Genomic DNA, 21,148 nt, shown 5'->3' on the forward strand with positions numbered 1-21,148 from the left:
CGTATCTTTGCCCCCTCCAGCGCTGTGATAACCAAAACTGTCTCTAGATGTTGCCAAGTATCCTGAGGGGGGAGGCCAGGAGGTGAGAACCACAGCCTGACAACTTCCCATTAACAATACCAGACTCCTCTGTGATCTCAATGCCTACCACCAAACTTCTCACCACAACCCTCTCTCTCCAGCTCTCTCTGGTTCTCCACCCCCAAACCACTCCATCAGGACCTCTACCCACAGATCCCACCACTCTTTCACGGTGCTTGCTCTCTTCCTTACACAGTCTCAATTCCATGATAAATCACTGTATTTGCTCCTCTGCCTCATCAAATTCCTGGCCCTTTTCTTTGTATTATTCTCTTGACAAAGCCAACTCTCCCTTGGTGTCTGGACCAGTGCTGCCAAATGTGGTTGGAGAAAAGCACACGGTGAGTGGACTCATTTTAAATTCAGGAACTTCTGTACTATCACATTATCATAGGATATCATAAAACCACATGTCCCTTGTCTATTTTTTCTCCAAAATCACTATTTCATGCCTTCTGCTTCCTTCAGACCCCCACCGCCTCCTCCTCAACTTTAGTCTCAGCTGATGACCTTGATACCTAGTTCCCTCAAAATAAAAAGCAAATCAATCCTAAGAGAACTACCCAGCTACCCTAATCTATATCCCGTGCTCCATCTTTCTACCTGCTAACCACAGACGACCTGTCCTGGCTGCCCTCTAAAACCAACCTCTCTATTTATATACTGGCTGTCATCCCCTACCATCTACTCGAAGAATATCATTCCAGCAGTTCTCTCTCCTCCCCAACATCGTCAAGTATTCATTGCATATTGGCTCATCCTCATCAGAATGTAAATGTGCTATTATTTCTCCCAACTTAAAAAAACAAAACAAAACCCCTTGATCAGCTTCCCCTGACAGCCATCTTCCTATATGTTCCTCTTTGTAGCCAAAACTCCTCAAAAGAGTTGTTTATACTCACTCTCTCCAATTCTACTCCCCCTATTATCTCTCTTTTTTCCCCTTAATTAGCATGCATGAGGGATGGTCATTCCCCTAATGATGAACTCCTCTTAGAGTTTTTCTTTCATATAAGTCCTACAGTAAAGACACACATCGCTTGTTTTTCTCTAGTATGCACTGAATATAATTAGTGTTCTTCCTATCTCCCTAGTTATTCCTTCTCAGCTTCCTTTTCTGGTTCCTCCTTTTCTTCTCTATGCTCATTCTCCTAGTGATGTCATCTAGTCTCCTGGCTCTGACCAGGATATGTCATTGATTCTCAAATTTTAATATTCTCCCCAGACTTTGGTCCCAAACTCGACTCATAGAGTCCACTTATTAAATGACCCCACTTAGATATCTAACAGATATTTCAAACACAATATGTTAAATAATGAAGTTCTGGGGCACTTGGGTGGCTTAGTCAGTTGAGCGACCGACCTCGGCTCAGGTCATGATCTGTGGTTTGCAGGTTCAGGCCCTGCGTCAGGCTCTGTGCTGACAGTTTGCTCAGAGCCTGGAGCCTGCTTCGGCTTCTGTGTCTCCTTCTCTCTCTGCCCCTCCTCCATTCATGCTCTGTCTCTCTCTGTCTCTCAATAATAAATAAATGTAAAAAAAAAAAAAAAAACCCACGAAGTCCTGATCTTCCTCCCCAAACCTGCTCTATGCAAAGTCTTCCTCACCTTGCTGGATGGCAGCTCCATTCTTCCTGCCCTTCAGGCCAAACACCTTTAAGTCACCAGGACTCCTCTGTCTTCCATTTATACAACCATATAGCTAAATCCAGGATCCAACAGCTTCTCAGCACCTTGATTGTTGCTACCCTGGTCTAAGTCATCTTATAATATGTAATATAATACAATACAATATGTATGTTTTAAAGTAATCTCTGCACCCAATGTGGGGCTCAAACTCACAACCTCAAGATCAAGAGTCACATGATCTACCAAATGAGCAAGCCAGGTGCTCCTTGTCTATATTTTAAAAATAAACATTAGTTGGCCAATGGATGAATAGGAAACAATCTTTGCTCTCAAGGAATTCTATTAAAAACCAACCATTTGTTAATAGACTTAAAGAAAATTTAACTTCCTATAATAAACACATATTCTTAAAACCACAAACTAACAAGTTAAGTGGTAGAATAGTGGTATTTTCATTAAAATCAGAAACCAATCAAAATGCTTTATGTTACCAGATCACTTAACACTCTTCTACACGTTATGACCAATGCTATAAAATCTAAAACTTAAATAACAGATATGAGGAAATAAATTATTTTTATTTGCAAGTGACATAATTATATACCTACAAAAATTTATGAGAATCAAATTAAGAACTCTTGGCCAACACACAAGGATTCAGTGAAACAGCATATTTGAGATAAACATAAAATTCCACAGCTTCTACCTCTACCAGCAGAACACAGTTATAAGATACAAGAGCAAGAAAAAAATTCATCCACGACATTAAGAAAAAAAGGTCAAATAGTTTTATGTGTTTTAGTTTTATCTAACAATAAAGCACACTATCAAACACTGTGTAGATACATATGAAAAAAGGAAATAAAAGGAAAAATGCTATGATATGATATTAAGTATAAAATCCACATATAGAACCACGTAGGGGATGGTGTGTGTGTGTGTGTGTGTGTGTGTGTGTGTGTGTATGTGTGTGTTATACATTATTGCTAAAAGGGCAAGATCTGAAAGGGATTGTACTGAAATAATAATCATTACCTCTGAATTTTAATGCATAATTTTCATTTTCTTCTTTATAATATATTTCCCAGATTTTCTACAATCATCATCAAAAACCTTTATACTTAAAGTTTTTATTTTCTGAGAGATATTATTTAAGCCATACTAACCTATCTGGAAGCTTAACTAATCCATAGAAGTATTTATACTAACTAGCTGCTGAATCTGTCAGACGACTAAATTTTTACAAAACCAGTTTTTATTCCTCTCTTAAAACTGAATCACCGAACTCACTAAGGTTATATCTGAGATTATTGTTTGTGGATACAAAGAAATATATGAATAAATAGTATGTGCTAGTACATTATTTATATTAACGATTATTTATATAAAACATGTTTTGGTGGACACTATTAATATTAAAAAGTGGAGTTGGACAGTGTTAGTGGCATAGTGTGACACCAGGAATAATCTTTTAATCTGTAAGACATTGCTGATCTTTTGGGAACTGAATGTCTGGATTTGGCCCTATACGCACTGAACATGCTAAGTTAAATCTCTCTGACTGGGTAAGTGGAGCAGAAAACCAGAGTAAGTATTTCAGCCATTCTGCCAGCTGGCTGTGATTACTGTTCCAGGTGATGGGTTTCAGGGGGGTTTTATATTTAATCTATGATTACAGTTAGGTCTCCATAATAATCAGCTTAATTCCACCATTATGTAAATCATTGTCTCCCTGGTGGAGAGACAAGAAAGACTGCAAAGCAAGAATGCTCAGGAAAAGGATCGCTTTGGTTAAATTAATGTCCTACTTAAAAAAAAGAAGAAAGATCCCTTTGATTCAAGCCTGAGTTATGTGACCTGCTTCACCATAGAGATTATGACCCTAGGCTAATGAGCTGGGAGCACACAGAGCTTCAGAGGACACCCAAACACCCATTCCTTTTCTTTTCTTTCTTTCCTTTTTTAATGTTTATTTATTTTTGAGAGCGAGACACACACACACACACACACACACACACACACACACACACACACACACAGAGGGTCCGAACTGTACTCTGTACAGACAGCAACGAGCCCAACGTGGGGCTAGAACCCATGAACCGCCAGATCATGGCCTGAGGTTGGACGCTCAACCCATTGAGCCACCCAGGCGCCCATACAGGCCCATACAGGTTGTTTAATTTACTTTGGGACAAAATTAGGACACTCATTATTCTATATGCAGGCTGCACCCTTCTGATGATATGAATCCTACCTACATACACAGTACTTTAAAGCAAACTACTCTAATAATGATAATCACCTCCTATTCTCTCTTGTGCCCTAGGAAGTGTTTCTTCTCTTTTGCTAAAACTAAAATGACACTTCTCCAAAATCAACTCGTTCATTTCTACTCACTTCCCTTTCCCTTCCTGGAGAAGAAGTTGTGCACGTGAGTCAATAAACCTGGTTCTGTGTGGCTATGGCTGAAGAAACAGGGCAGTTTTACTTCACAATGATTTTTAAGTTCTCAACGAGCAGATAAGACTTCTCTCCTCAGTTAAAGGAAGCTGAGCACTCAACAAAAACTTACGTCTTTTCCCAGTACTCTGAGCTCAAACTGTGTCTCCTTGAAGTGAACTTTTGTAATCCGTGGCCTGAAAAACAAAGCAGATGATGGTGGTGTTGCAGTTTTTAAGAATTAAAAGTAAACATGGGAAAAGACTGGCTGGTTCCAGTTCCTGTATATACTGCTCCAGTAATGGTAGAGAGTTCCCTGTATGTCATTTGTTCTGGACACCTTCCTAAATAAAATTCCATTCTCATTCTCCTGTGTTTCTCCAATAGATACAGACAACCTTGGAATCCTCAAACCCTTGGCAGTCTGCCTTCCCAGACACAGCGTAGGGCTACAAGCTCCCCAGGCCCTCTCAATGCCTCCCCCATCTAGAATTAGAACTCAGGGTAGTGCGGAGCCCACAGCCCACAGGCATGGACAAAGAGAGTCCAGAATCACAGTACCCAAAATTTACAGAGAAAATACATACAAAGATGCACTGGGAGAAAACTTGTACCCGGTTTTACTCATTTATTTATCAACCACTGCAAACGTACCTGTTTTCTTTTCACTGACAAGTAAGCCCAATAAGCCTGGTATATACAGTGTATAATTTTAATACCAACTCTGCCCTCAAGTTACACTTACCAGAAATACTTCCCCACTTGCTTTTTATTCTTGTAGACAACAACACCAACCGGAGTTAATCCTAAGAAATACTCAGATTTGTTTTCTCCCTGCAAAAATAAGCATATGCCTATTACCATGAATTTATTCATGTCAAAGCTTCTTGCCAAAGTGTAATTGGCCATACAAACATAATATGTTATATTGATGTTGGGTCTAGTTTGTCAAAGACATCAACTTAGTAAGTTAGCTAAACTATGGTAATAGCCAGCTAGCTGCTCTTTTTTTTTTTTCAATTTCTTTATGAAAATTTTTCTTAGTATATTCATACCTGTAACTTCAGTTCATTAAAAGAAGCTGGATTGCCAGTCAGGCCAGTGATTGACTCACCCCACACTGCATCTACAATGCTGCAGATTCAACTCGGGCTGCACATGAACTGAAATCACCTGTGCAGCTTAACAGGCTGATGCCCAGGTGCTACCAAAACCAGTGAAATCAGGATCTGTAATGAAGGGGCCCAAGGCTCAAAAATACATCAATACTCCAAGTGATTCTCCTATGCAGACAAGGATTGAGAACCACTGGCTTCTATCAGGAGTTCCTGCCCAAGGGCTGGCTCAGCTTGATCTTATTCACAGAGGTAGATAATCATGAAGCCTGGTTTTCCACCACTCTTCTCCAGAAAGTTCAGTTCAGGAAGCTGCCTTCAGGCACACATCTGGGTTTTCTGAGGTTGCTATCATGCTTCCTCCTACTTCCATTTATGACTTTAAGACTACTCAGAAGAGTTAAAAATACAGTCTCTTCTGGTAAAGACTGAAGACCCTTAATTTCCAGGAGATGATAAATCCTAATTAAGAAAATGAGATTCTGAAATGAAAAAGTCACAAACAGTGTAGGTAATGAAGGACATGCACACGTCTGTATGAATTTTATTTCTAAGGTCAATTAACAGCCTGTAAAGTCATACTCTCAAGGAACATAAGACAACTAGTATACTTTCGAAGAATAATACCAGCTGTCGCCCACTGTCAATCCTAAAAATTGAATCTTAGAGGAATGTATGGAAGATTCTAGTGAAGCCAGTTCATTTGCCATAAATTTCTACCATCCACAAAAAAGTGTATGTGAATTAGGATAAACATGACACAAAAGCAGAATCACTTTGCAGAAGATTCTTTACACATTTCCTATATATTTCTTTAAAAACTAAAAGCTCAACAAGATTAATGTGGCTAGATTCCACAAAGTTTTAGAGGTGTTCTTAAATGACAGTAGTATAGAGCATTTACTGATGTAATGAGAATGGAATCTAAAATATCAAGAAACTACTATTTGCCCCAAACATGTAACTTCTATTGTCATAACAGTAGGCCCAGGGACGCTTCTAAGTCTTTACGAAGAAAACGAGAAGATTTCCTGGTTTGGGAAACTCTGAGGAAATGACACACTGCAAAATGAATCCATAAATGAGTTATTTGCATTATGAGAAGTTTAATCAGGGTTCCTTAAAAAATCACATTCCATAATTTAATTGACTTTGACTATAGATAATCTTGAGCAATTCATTTTCTGTAAAGAAGAAGACACCTGGCTCTGGCTCATTTTCTCAAATCGTCAAATTTGACTATTGCTAACTCAACTCCTATAAAACGAAAGGCCTTTGGCAAAGAACTATCAACTGGTAACCTTAGAGAAGTGGCTTCAGGGTTAAGACACGGCTCCACAACACTCAACACAGATTCAGTGTAATTGCTCTCAGTCTATATTCAGCCAGTTTTCATCAGCCAGTAAGGAAAACTAGTAAGACCATTTCTATTAATGCAGTGGAGATAACTACAGTAAGCAGTAACCCTGATATTAAGGGAACCTGTACCTCCAACATAGAACCACCAACACCTACACCCATACTGGTGCCTAAAGCCTACTTTTCGTGATTTCACAAATGCTTTTCAGCCATAAAATCTATTTTTGGAAAATCCTCCTGTTTTCTGTCTCATACAATCAATTACAGACCAACTTTAAATTGTTTTGACGTGTAGCTAAGCCCTATGGAGCTGTTATCCAGATTGTGTTTTCAAGCCCAGTTAATTGTTTTCTACACATGGAAATATAATCAGAGACTTTTAAGCAAAACTCATTAAGGTTTAATCCATGCAAGAGATTCTTTGTGTTCAAAAAACACGGATGAAAAAGTATCATCTGCTTGCTAAACAACAGGACTGCAGTTTTCCTTTGGGAGTTTTGGTGACTTTTTAAGAAAAATGTCATCAGCTTAAAATATCTTGTGTTAATTAAATGTTACTCACATAGACGGGATGGAGGTCAACGCCATACATCTCCAGGGATTTAGCAGTCCTCAAGTAATTCAGCTCTGCTTCAGAAGGAGCCTGACCCCTACACCCAGCATAAAAACAAAGAGCCTTACTTTACTAATAGGCACTGCACTTACAGGGGATGTAAACCATGTTCACCATATTCACTGGAAAAATAAATAATCCTTTGTCCTAATGCAAACTTAAGTCTTAGTATTTGAAGAAGTCCCTTGCGTTCTTGGGTGAAGAGATACTTGTATTAAGTTAATTTTGTTTGTTGTATCTGTTTTTCCTCATCGTAGCCAACCGGAATGTCCCAGCATATCTTAAAAATTCTGTTTCAGAATCCCCCAAAGAGATCCAGGATATAAGCACTCGAATTAAAAAATATATCCTTTATAAAGAGTAAAATGTCTTCACCCACCAGCAGCTCTCCCTCAGGAGGAAAAGGGGAACAGTAGTGGACAGGGAGAAGAGAATGGGCTCCCCAACACCTAATTCAGGTCTCAAGAGCACCTCCTGAGCACATACGTAGTTTGAAAATATGTTAGTATTTATTGTAAAAGTACTTGCCATTTTCCTAATACAAAGTATAGAAATCATCCCAAAATCTTCATTGGCGATAATTATGTAAACGGTATTCATTCCTAATGAGTGTCAGCATCTGCCAGGATTCTCCATGGATGAGTGGAACTCTGTGTGTGTGCGTGTGTGTATGTGTGTGTGTGTGTGTGTGTGTGTGTGTAAGAGAGAGAGATTTTTGTCAACAAAAGGAGCTATGAATTTTTTTAATTACTAAATCCTGCTTTGATGCATCCAGCTTTCAGCCATGGTACCCTGGAAAACCCAGCAATACACCAAAATTTGGAAATCTGTAAACAATGTTCATTACAAATCAGACACAAGAAAGCTAGTAAATCTTGATCAAGCCTTATTCTCTTAGAAATAACAGTCACACTGTCAATACCATCACATAAAACATGTAAGGCCCTTTACCCAAAGCTCCTTGATAATTTCAAAAATGTAATTGTACTTTGAAACTCCTAGAATTAGTATTCTCAGAATGTGCCAAACACACTGTCCTTCATAATGTTATAAGAGGCATTCTCTTAGCATCCACTTCAGGGAAACCTTAAAATGAAGGACTCTATAATCAAGCTGAAGAGCATTCCGGTGCATGCTAATACAAGACGGAAAGCCTGGTTTCTCTGATTGCAATTCAGCAATTGACTTCTGCTGCTACTCACTGAAACAGATCCTTTAGGCAAATACTTTTTGTTGACCAGATTAATTCTACATTTTTTTTCTTAACTATAATCTGAAACCAAGCAAATTCAAGAGGGAATGTTACATAAGAGGAAATAAAGCAAAATTAATCAGTATAGAGGAATTAACCAAAATAACTATAATTAAATTATAACTTCAATGCTGCAGGCCATTAATTGAAAATCCTACCAGGGGACTGTGTATATTCTCAGAAGTGCATATGGTGTTAACATAATACCCTCCAAGGCTCCACATTGGTGTCATCGTGATTTCCAGATTCATTGCTATAGACGGAATTAGACTTTGCTTATATCTGCGAAGAATTTACACACTTAAGACAGACCAAAGCCAGAATACATTAGGACTTTTGTGGTTTTAAAATATACTTATAGCTGGAAGAACAAATTTCACAAGGTATTGATGACTGAAAAAACAGAAGATGGCAACATAACAATATATACAGAATGATTCCGTTTATGTTAAATCATACATACATAAATCTATATAAAATAAATTTTCTCTATGTGAATTTATCCATAGAGAGTTCTGAAAGGGCAAAAATATGTTGATTTTAGGTTTTCCAATTTTCTTTCTTCTTTACATTTTTTAAGTTACTTGGTTTTCTATGAGCATTTTAGTGTTAAAAGCAGAAAAAAACTTAAAGGAAACAAAATACTAGAATGTTCAAGGCACAGGTGAAGAATTTATCATTTTAGAAACTTTTCTTAAGACTAGAAAGAGCAAAAGATGATACTTGATAAATGATGTAACATAAGACATGATTTTTTTCTAGCTTTGATATATAATTGACATACAACACGTTGCAATTTTAAGGTGTACAATGTGTTGATGTGATACATTATATATTGTAAAATGACTTACCACCAAAGGGTTAGCTAACACCCTCACTTTTCACATGATTACCATTTCTTTTTTTGTGGTAAGAACATGTAAGATCTACTCTCTCAGCCAACTCTCAAATATACTGATGGGTCATGAGGGCATTACTCTAAGTGAAATAAGACGGAGAAAGACAGGCAAACACTACAATAGCATTTGAAGTGAAATCTAATAAAGCCAACCTCATGGAAACACAGACTAAAATGGTGGTTTCTGGGACTGGGAATGGGGAGATGCTAATTAAAGAATGTAAACTTACTTATAAAACAAAGTGTTGGGGATCTAATGTACAACATGTTGATTATAGTTAATAAAATGTGATTCTTACATTAAAGTTTTATGAATCCTTTCTATGGCTTCTTCAAGTTCTTCCTTCTGATCAGGAACAAACCGGTACTCTGACACATAACCTGCAGTATGCTTATACGGGTCATAATCTCCAAGCTCAGCTAAAAAAGAAATTGGATTTTTTTCCCATTTACAAAAAATTCCTAAAAATATTTAAAAATATTCCTATCACACCAAAACATTTTCTTAAAATGTCTTATTAATAAATTCATACATAACTAATCTTAGTAAAAAACTGATGAGTATATATGAATGGCATAAATAAAATCTTGCCTTACAAACATAAGTTCTATATTTTTGCTTTCTGAAAGACTATAATTATCATTTTCTTTTCAATTATTCTTACCAGGTTGCATGAAATAAAATGGTGTAAACAGAATTTACTGTGCATATATTAGAAAAGCTAGAGGCAGAAAACAATGATGATGCCAGCATATCCTCTCAGAAAAGGGCATCAAGAGATAGAGCATATGATTCAAAATGTATATGCCCCAAACAGTGGTCATGGAAATTTAACACAATGCTGTACATTAGTCTACACCAAGAAGCAAAATCAAACCAGAAGCTCATTTTATTACATTTATTAAAATTTTCCTCCCTATGTTAATCCACCTTCCAAGTCCAACCCAATTCAATTATGTGCCATTTTTCCTAGGATATTTTTTCTAGAACACCTCTGGTCTGGGTATGCCATAAAGACAAGGAAAATGCTGTCTCATTGCCCCCACACCTACCTTGATTCCTAGAAAGGACTCAGTATTTGTCAGGGGAAATATCCTCAGCCTCCAAAATGACAATGCAGTGTGGAGCTGCCCCACATGGCTGCCATACTGATGCCAAGAGCTGAAGCACAATGAGTGACAAACATGTGCCACACCCTGAACTGGCACTGGCATCTGACCACAGGGAGTCTTCACAACAGCTGCCCAGCAGCAATGCGATCTCTGAGACAAAACAATTTGGGGGGCAGGGGGTTGAGGGGAATCAATAAAACTCAGGTGGGATGCAGACTAGAAGTGCTTTTCAGAGACTCCACTTCATCAAGAATCCATGCTATTCCTGTGACTGAAACTCCAATTTGACCTATGACAAGGGATATGTAACTGGCTTCACTTGTGCCTCTTCTGAAAGGACACTGATTAAAACTTGAATTTTGACTAAATATTGTTTTAGGAAAATATCTCTTGATAGGAATCATAAACTTGATTAAAAAGAAAAATCCACATTTTTTTCTCAATATGCTTCAGCAGAACTTACACTGGATGGCATATGCTCCCAGCTGAGCAGCGACGTTGACAGGGCAGGGCAGCCGGCCCTGAAGGACATCTTGCTTCACCTGCAAAAAAAACTGGTATCTAAAAAAGAAATGGAAAAAAGAGATTAATGGTATCTTACACTACTACCCAGCTCTGAAGTCTCAGTCTCTGATAATCACAGCAACAGCCAATCACCTTTAAGGAAAATAAAGCCACTTGCATGGTTTTTAAGAGGGGGCTGTTGAGTGAACAGGAACTATTTAAACACATATAAGCAATACAGGGTAGTAGCTCAAAAGTGCAGGCTCTCAAGAGAGACTGGCCGGATTGCGGCATCCCAGCCCCAGTGTCCACGCGGGCAGCCGCGGATGGCCTCCACCAGCCAGTCTCTGCCCCTGCAGAACTGGGACAATGAAGTGTCTACACCTCATGAGGTCAATGTGGAAGCTACATATAAGCTATTCTCATCATTCTCACCACTGCCACTACTCCTAGGACATGGCCTTCCAGAAGGAACAACCTTTATGATGTGTTACCTACAGGGTCTAAAATCATGGGTACAGGACAAAAAGGTGATTATACTACAATTATATCAATTCTCATGCCCATTACCTATGGCTTTGCCCCTTCCATTTGCCTAAAAAAAAAAAAAAACCTGTCATAATAGTGCCACCCACTGTCCCAAATACTGTTAATATAATAACTCATTCTAAATGTTTTACATACACTAAGTTACGTTGATTTTAAAATAAGGTCAGTACCATTATTGTCTCCATTTTGCAGAATGAAGAAACTAACAGACACAAAGAAATGAAGTTAAGTATCTTGTCCAAGATGTCACAACTAGTTAAGTAGCAAAGCCAGAACTGGAACCCAGGCAATCTGACTCTTGAACCTCTTAATCAGGATGCTATGCAACCTTGGCTAGCTTCCCCTTCCGCCCCCTCCCCCCATTCAGTCTTTCTGCCAGTGGAGTGAGAGTGAAAGAAGCCAGAGGTATAGGAACCAATACAATGAACCATCAACACTGTCCTCAGCCACCATCACCTACAAAACAGGCATGCATTCACATACTCATGCCCCCGGCTGTCCTTTGTAATTTCTTTCTTTGCAAGCCAACTCTTGATGTCACTGAGAAGGGCAGGAAAAGGACAAAGGAAATGAATTATAAAAGTCAGATGTATTAAGTTTCTCTTCTCCAAATGCTCACATCCAAAGGCCATAGTGAGGGAATCCAAATGTTAGTTACGACTCTGATTATTTCTAGAAAACTGATACCAAGTTTGATTGCATCCACAAACTTAAGGGATAATGCTCTTAACACTTTGTATTTCCTGAATGCCCATTTAAGTAAACAGCATCACAGTCTCAGAATATCCAAGTAACAGAAAACTACCAACAATATGCAACCTGGCATGCACATTCAGTCACTCAATCTTTTGTCTTTTGGAATCCATACACTTCTCTCCAGTCCAGGTCGCTATCCACCGGATTTCTAAAACCTTCGGAGCTCTGCCAACATTCACACTTATCTCTCTTCCAAACAACCTTCCCAAGAGGTAAATGAAATTCTTAAGAGACAAATAAGATCAATCATTCCCTTGATAAGTAAGATTTAAAATTTTTTTCATTTTGCTTTCTGAATAAAATTCAGATCCTTAAGAGAGCTTGTGACATGCACACCTCCGTCTGGGAGCGGCCTGCCTCAGTCTCCTCTGCAAACAGGCTCTGTGGCCTAGCATCCCCATCCCCCACCCTTGCCACTGGTGATTGTGCACCAAGGCCCACAAGAGGTTGCTGCCCTGGCTTCCACCAGCCCACAGGTGTCAGCACAGCAGTCATCCCATCTGATGGCTTGCTCCTGCCCACCCATGATTATTCCCGGGGCCACCAAGGTTCTATTTCCAATAACAGCTCCTGGGAAGTACAGAGCATCCTAAGAAAGCCACCCCTCACCACCCGGGTCTCCCCACCACCAACCCAGGTCCTGGTAGGCAAGCTTCTTTTTCAGGAAGTCCACTCTCTAGTCCATGGCTACAATGTTGGGAGTCTCCAGAACGCTCAGAACCTCCCCAGGCTTCCAGGGGCACCATTACCTGTGACTTGGCTCTGGAGGCAGGAGGAGGCAGCCTGGTGGCCAACCTGGCAAGACCAACATCAGGCCCCAGTCCTAGTTGACCACAACCAGCCACCAGGCTTCAGGAGGGGCTGGGCTCATCAGAACCTTCCCCTCTTCTCTGCTACTCACTCTTAGGCAGGAGGAGAAGTGACAGTGAGCAAAAGTGGTTGTACTTTTCTATAGCAAAACACCAAAAAAGGAAGTTGAGAGAACCCCACTCTTTACTCTCCAAACCACACTCAAGGCTTTCTGACATCCTGTAATCCTGTGGCTTGCACCAAGTGAAAAATAAACTGTAAAGAACCAGTTTAAAAATAAATCCTTAGAAGACGTTTGCTTCTTGTGCCAAAATCTCTTGCCATTAATCAACGACTATCTCTACTCCCTAACTTGCATTTACTTTTCTAGCCCTACTTACTACTCCCCATGCCCTGATTTCTCATCTTGGGTAGCAAATCCACTTTGTTATAATCATCTATCCTCCTCTTGAGGAGGGAAAAAGCAGAGTACAGTACTATTAGCAGAACTTAAATACAAAAGCTTACACACTGAAGAGACATTTTGCTAGAATTACTACTGCTTGCTGGAAATTAACTTATTTAGCTATACTCTCTTTCTCTATTGTTAACTTGGAATTTCTTTTCCTGAAGTGTATTTTTTTAAGGAAATGGGTCACAGATGCATATTTGTCTTGTTCTATTAAGACTTCTATAACATCTGACTGAACAGTCAAATCGCTTGCCAAATACAGAAACAGAGGGACCTAATCCCACAAGAGTTTGCTTCAAAAAGAAAAGGAAAGAGAAACAGAGGGAGATGAAAAAACAAAAAACTGAAACAGAGAGAAAGACAAACAGATACAAAGAAATGGACCATATCCCATCAGTGACTGTAGTCCTAATACATAGGTCTGGCACATAGTAATTACACAATAAATAGTTGTTGACCTGATGGATGGATATACGAATGAATAGGTAGACAGATGTCTGAAATGGAAAAAACTGAACACTCTCTGCTCTCTCTGAGCAATTCACAAAGAAAAAGAAAAAAGGACATGTGTTCAAACTCCTCTGCCTTTTAGAGATACCAGAGATCTTTAAGTCATTGCATTAAAGAAAAGTCCACTACAATCAAAAGACAAGTAAACTATTGTTAATTAAGAATTTGCTTAATCTTTATCACAGCAAGCATCAATTAGTTTTTTTATAAGACAAGTTCATGATACAGCAAAATTGTATTTTCATATGCTAAACAAGTATTTTATCATTATGTCAGGGCTTATTTATATCTGACTGCATATAACTTATTTTGTCCATTTTATGGGATTTAGTGCACAATTTAATATTGTATTTAAATCAAAAATTTAGAGTTGGTGAGTCTTTCCTTCTGTCACTCTGATGAAGGCTATGATTGAATGCTTGAGTCCTTTTTATCTGTGGTTTTAATTAGGGGGAAACAGTGGGCTAGTTTGCCTAGGACAGCTCTTCTTCATGCCTGTTACACATGTGTAAGCATTAATAGCTCTTCTCATCATTCTCCTAAGTATGAGGGTTTGGACGATCAACTCTGTGAACCCAGTTATACTGTACCCCTATTAGAGAAAAAGGAAAAGCTCATTAAAGATGATACACTTAATAAGGAAGATTTCCAGGCATTCTGGTGCAAAGAAGAGGCTTCATAAAGCTGGTATTGGCTATCTTTTTCTGTAAATTAATATCCTGGTATATGCACTACCTTCTAGGCTAGATCACGAGCCCTGGAGGGTGGAATCACCCTGTCCACACTTACCACACTACACCCAGTACAACTCAAGTAAAGGGCTTAAAATACTGGCTTCACGGTTTTCTGCTTATCTGATGTTCACTGAAAAGAGCTGAGTCGACACCAAGGATGTACAAGCTGTTGAGCACCAGTAACAATTTAGCAAGTATCAGAGGTTTGCTTCAAGAAGGGGCAGAGATACCCCATTCTTTCTAGTGCCCAAACACAAGGTTCTCTGAGATTCAGTGGCCAAAGACTGGCTTACACCGACATGGCTGAAGCGCACCTTCCAGCAACAAGGGACCTTGGTGAGGAAACACCAATCTCGGGACAGGAAGAAGTTTGATTTCAGTACCAGGTGAATTTGACACTGAAGAATCTAAGAGGAGAGTAGCCACCTACAGGGAAACAGGATTGTTTTCTGCCTCCCACACAGAGGGAACTAGCATGTGATAGGAACCTAATCATTTCAGATAAAACTTCAACATGAAGGACAGGGGGAAATGCTTATGATATACAGAATAATGAATAATGCAGGGGAAAATGGCATGTATTGCTTAAGGAGAAAAATAGTAGAAGAAGCACACGTTGATTCTCAAGAAAAAGTGACAAATTCAGGAATAACACTTTCATCTCAGAAGTACAAAACTGATGATTACAATACAGAAACAAGTAGCAATACTCTCACCTTACATTTGTATAGTCCTTTAAAGTTCACAGATTTCTTGTGCATCCATATCAGTGTAAGGATGCAGGTCTGAAACTGACTCCATGAAACAATAGAAGGGCACACTTTGCCCAAGGCAAAAGGGACCACCCTTGTAACATTCTAAAGGGCAGGCCTAAAGATGGAGGCTAAGCCTACTAGTCACACCCTACATGAGGGTCCTAGTCACGCCCTACGTGAGGGTCCTGGGCCCACTCTGTGATTGGTCAATACTCTAAATGTTGTGATTGGGTCCTGCCAAAAGTAACAAATACTCTAGGCAATGTGAATGGTTAAACCTGCTGTCAATAATATTGTATAATAATGATTGGATCACTGTATTTCCTGTAACTCCCCAAACTCATAAAAGCCCTACCCCGCCTTTGTTCGGGGCTCACTCCACGTGGATCCAGTAAGTCTGTGAGCCCGAGTTTAGGCTGGCTGGGCCTAAATTCGTAATAAAGCCCTTTGCTTTTGCATGTGTGATTCGGCCTCCCAGGTAATCTCTGGTTTTAGGGGGCGATATTAAAATCTGGGTACAACACCAGAATGTAACTCTTGTTTCAACTCTGTTGTATTGAAGACCCTTATCTTCACTTAGAGGACACAGAGACTCTGGACATGAACATGCAGCTGCAAGCCACTCAGCCGGTAAAGAAGCTAAAACAAACTAATCTTCACATTGTGAAAAATAGGCATTGCCCTATTAAAATAATAAAATAAATAAGCTTAATGTCAGTCTCCAAAGACTACTCTAAAGCATTACAAAACAAAATAAAAAAACAAATACCTGTTTTTAGAAGCTAAAAAGTGTCCATTATGAATGGGTCATCTGGAACATTTTTTTTTTTTTTTCAGAAACTGTTCTTAGATCCTTGAAGGTTCAGAAATATTTTAGTGACATCACAGGTCACTACTGAATCTCCTTGGTACTCAGGGCATTGGACACAGTGCTCCATGTAGTTATCGAGTGAAGGTAGATGAGTGAGTGAGTTCTTCCCTTACATACAAATTCAAAAAACAGCGGCAAGAAGACAATTGTAGGAGAATTCATAATTAAATTGAACAACTATACCTAGAAAGTTGTGATAGTGGACTGACTTTAAGCTGGAAGACCCATCTCAGGGCTCCAATCCAAGCTGGTCTTTTCCTCCCTAATTTTTTAATCAAAAATTTAAAAACATAAAATACCATTATTTGTAATTCAGCTACCGCTACCATCTATGGAACACTTACCATTTTTGTGTTGCGGTCAGTACTTGGCCTGTATTAGCTTACATATTCCTCTCATCATCTTTTTGAAAAAATACTTTAGGGGCGTCTGGGTGGCTCAGTGGGTTAAGTGTCTGGCTTCAGCTCAGGTCACAATCTGAAGGGTCCATGGGTTCGAGCCCTGCGTCAGGTTCTGTGCTGACCGCTCAGAGCCTGGAGTCTGCTTCAGATTCTGTGTCTCCCTCTCTCTCTGACCCTCCCCTGCTTGAGCTTTCTGTCTCTCAAAAATAAATTAAAAACATTAAAAAAATTAAAAAAAAGAAAAAATACTTTAATTTGTTTTTGCAGAAGAGAAAACTGAGACCTTAAAAGGTTACAAAGTTTTCTCAAATGTACACAGCTAGTGAGTGGCAGAGCAAGGATGCAAACCTCAGTCTGTCTAACTCCAAAGCCTGTTTTTGTGTTCTGCTTATCAAGTGTGCAGTGGATACAGAGCTATAAATGACCCAGAATTTGTGGAAGGCTGTTGTAATATTTTGAATCAGAATTAAAAATAAGTTTAACATATACCATGAGGACACAGATGATTTAAAGGGCTGATGAAGAGAAGAGACTTTAGATAGCATTAATTTTCATATCAAAACTTAAGAACAACCCAATACACAATAGGGTAGAACAGTTTTCCAGAGAACTGAAGCAAGATCAATGTTCAACTTGCAAATGCTGACTTAATTATACTTTTCCTTTAATAGCATATATTGGGAGATTTGGGGTTTGGGTTTTATTTTCACTTTTGCCAAAATTATCTAATGCAACTGACTCCTTTTGTAAGTTCCATTATGCCCTATCCATTCAAAGGAACATGTTAGTGCAAATTAATGCCTTTATCTTCCAGACATTCTAAAAATCAGTATGTAGTGATATTATATTGAATCATAGTAAACTTACCTAAGTTCAACTATATGCTCTGGGCAACAAAAATAAATTAGTTTAGATCATGGCTACTAGCTGGAAGCCAACTCTGTAATCTGGTTCTTAGCTACATGATCTGGTCTAATATGTGAAGAATATGTTGTGAGGCTGTACGTTACCCACAAATCTATGCATTCTGCTAATGAGCTTGTAGTAGATTCTGAAGGGAAATTTTTGTTCATAATATTTGGTGAACAGATTTAAAATAACGCCTTCTAAAACACACATTACCCTCCTTATGAATCGAGTATCTTTTGGAACCCAACCGTCATTTAAGATGTAACTCCACTGACCTACCAGAGTGAGGAGAAGGAAATCGTAAGTGCTACCATTTATCAAGCACTTACTGACCCAATACATGCTTTTTATTATTTCATATTTTTATTATTACATCATTTCATGCTTACAAAACCTTATGGGACAGGTTCCAATTTTAGAGTTGAGGAAAAGTGAGACACAGAGGGACTTTCCTCAAAATGAAGGACTTTCCCGATACTTTCATAAAATGTCACTTCCTTGCAATTTCCTAATAAGTTACAAACATGGGTGTGTGTGTTTGGGTGTGTTTACCACTTGGACTCAGTTTCCCACAACTCAGAAATCCCTCACCTGCAAAGACTATTCATGAAGCTCTAATGGAAATATGACCTCTCTCCTTAATTCCCTGCCAACACAATGGCCCTGCCCCCATAGAGGCGTGCTCCTGGAAAGCCTCACAGGACAGCCCTCCTCTATAAGGTGGTCCTTTATTAAGTAGTGATGGAAGATGTGAATGTAGCTTGGTACATTTCTAAAAATGAGGCCTAATTACATCACTCCAGAGAGGCACAGGAAAGGTCTACTTAGCCTCCTCTCTTCTCACTCTCTGTGCAGTCTGGAATCAAGACAAAAGAGTGTAAGGAAAATCATGAAAGGATGGAATAGGAACAAAACCACAGACTACCTCTATTATCAAAGACACAATTTCCAAGGTTTTGAATAACGCATTCAGCTTTCCTTGAGCCAATGATATGGGTTCACTAGGAAAACTGACCACTTAGAGTTAAGTCAGGGAAAATGTTTTTGTTTGCTACCACATGAAGTCAGGTCACTAGCGGAGTTAAGTGAAAACCTAACACTATTACCTGCTCTTTATAAGCCACTTTCAAATGTTGGCATAGACTATTTTAATAATAAAATCAATAGCAACTTGAAATTCTGCCTTAACTAAAATAAAATATTTGATAACAAAGGTAAAAGAATACACTGTGAAACCTTGTTGTTTTTTTCCTCCTTTACACTGAAAGCAATTATCTTTTCATTTCTTATGCAGATAAATGAAAGCCCTGGATACTTCACATTTAAGCTATAACCAAATAAAGGAAATAACTGGCTCTTCAAATTTATATTTACATATGCAAACTGAGTATCAAAATACCCTTCTTTTACACAGTTCAAACAGCTACTTTCACATGACTACAAAGGCTGAATGCGGTCTTCACAATAATGATACAAAAATATCCCATGACAGCAGATGCAAAATCTATCATCATGTCACCCGGGTTCATGCCATTGTCCACACACATCAATCATCAGACACTGATCTGCCTCATGCAATGCTAGTTTAAATTTAACTTTCAGTGGAGATGCATTACAAAACAAGGTAGACACATATCCAAATGTTTGACCCTAGTTTGTATTAAATAAATCCTTTGTATATGACATACATGTATTGTTCAAAAGCAAAGTCAATACTATACCTGGTTATTTCTTCTTTAAGCTTACATGGATCTTCAGCATAGAATTTAATACCGAAATACAAAGTATATGGAGGTCCAGCTAAAATAAGAAATAGAAATTAAATTTCATATTATAAATTAGTCAAAGTAGAAGTGTAGTATTGTACAACTATTAAAAATTACACTTAACAAAAATATTTGCCAACTACATATTCAATAAGGGATTTAATTATTCAAAATATATGAGGAACTCCTATAAGTCAAAGCAAAAAACAAACGACCCAATTTAAAAATGGGCAAAGGACCAGAATAGACATGTTTCCAAAGAAAACATATAAATGCTCAACAGACACATGAAAAGATATTCAACATCACTAACCGTCAGGGAAATGCAAATCAAAACCCTGAGATATCAGCAGACACCTGTAAAAATGGCAATTAGCAATAAGACAAAAGTGCTGGTGAGGATATGGACAAAAGGGAACCCTTGTATACTGTTGCTGGGAATGTAAATTGGTTCAGCCATTATGGAAAACAGTATGGAAATCCTCAGAAAATTAAAAAGACAACTACAATATGATCCAGCAATCCCACTACTGTGTATTTATCCAAAGGAAATGAAATGAGGATCTTAAGGATGTATCTGCTCTCCCATGTTCACTGCAGCATTAATCATAATAGTTAAGATACAGAAGCAATGTAAGTGTCTATCAGTGAACTAACGGACTACACACACACACAATGGAATATTATTCAGCTAAAAAAAAGAAAGAAATCTCATTTGAGACAACATGGATGGACCTGGAGAACACTATGCAAGGTAAATAAGCCAGACACAGAAAAAACAAATACTGCCTGATCTCACTTATATGTGGAATCTATAATAGTCACCTACATGATGCAGAGAGTAAAATCGTAATTGCCAGGGAATCTGGGAGGGAGAAATGAGATGTTGGTTAAAGGGTACAAAGTTTCAGTTATGCCAGATGAATGCATGCTGGGAATCTAATGAACAGCATGATGTCTATAGTTAATGATCACACACACACACACATACACACACACACACAACTATGCAGAGATGATAGATAAGTGATTTAGCTTGACTATGGTAATCTTTTCATGATATATACATATATTGAAACATTAAACTGTGCACCTTAAATTTATACAACTTTTATATGTTAAAGTCACCTCAGTAAAGTTGTTTTAAAAATTACACTCATGGGATGCCTGGGGTGCTCAGTCAGTTAAATGTTTGACTCTTGATTTTGGCTCAGGCCATTATCTTGTGGTTCCTGGAATCAAGCTCCACGTCAGGCTCTGTGCTGGCAGTGCAGTGACTTGGGATTCTTTCTCTCTCTTTCTTTGCCCCTCTCTGACGCACACACTCTCTCCCTTCCTTTCTCTCTCTCTTAAAATAAATAAACTCAAAAGATTACACTAAGAACTTTTAAACACCCAAGAAAATATAAGATAAAAAATAGGATTGATAATTCTGTAACAGTAGGACTTCAACTATGCAGGTATCTATGTAGGTATACATTTATGTGTTCATAAACAAAGAAAAAAAGACAAGATCAAATATATCAGAATGTTGCCAGTTCTTATCTCTGGTTAGTGAGGTTATGCACAATTTTTACGTATTCATAATTTTCCCATTTTTCACATATTCTACAACATACATATTTTTTCATAA

General features: G+C 38.4%; 1 protein-coding gene across 7 annotated transcripts in view; it reads right to left on the reverse strand.

The window, feature by feature from the left end:
• EPB41L4A (erythrocyte membrane protein band 4.1 like 4A) overlaps nucleotides 1–21,148 on the reverse strand; it is a 250,929-nt gene that overhangs the window by 89,711 nt on the left and 140,070 nt on the right. For 6 of the 7 annotated variants that reach the window (XM_029942700.1, XM_029942701.1, XM_029942697.1 and 3 more), the window contains exons 5-10: nucleotides 19,471–19,549; nucleotides 10,963–11,060; nucleotides 9,686–9,806; nucleotides 7,186–7,273; nucleotides 4,895–4,983; nucleotides 4,283–4,346 (exon numbers count right to left, since the gene is read on the reverse strand). In XM_029942700.1, coding sequence (XP_029798560.1) covers nucleotides 4,283–4,346; nucleotides 4,895–4,983; nucleotides 7,186–7,273; nucleotides 9,686–9,806; nucleotides 10,963–11,060; nucleotides 19,471–19,549 — 539 coding nt within the window. Of the gene's footprint in view, nucleotides 1–4,282; nucleotides 4,347–4,894; nucleotides 4,984–7,185; nucleotides 7,274–9,685; nucleotides 9,807–10,962; nucleotides 11,061–13,057; nucleotides 13,158–19,470; nucleotides 19,550–21,148 lie in introns of those variants that run through there. The other variant, XM_029942702.1, reaches the window with a different exon arrangement.

The sequence above is a fragment of the Suricata suricatta genome, chromosome 6, assembly GCF_006229205.1.
Source record: "Suricata suricatta isolate VVHF042 chromosome 6, meerkat_22Aug2017_6uvM2_HiC, whole genome shotgun sequence".
In the NCBI taxonomy this organism is placed as follows: Eukaryota; Metazoa; Chordata; class Mammalia; order Carnivora; family Herpestidae; genus Suricata; species Suricata suricatta.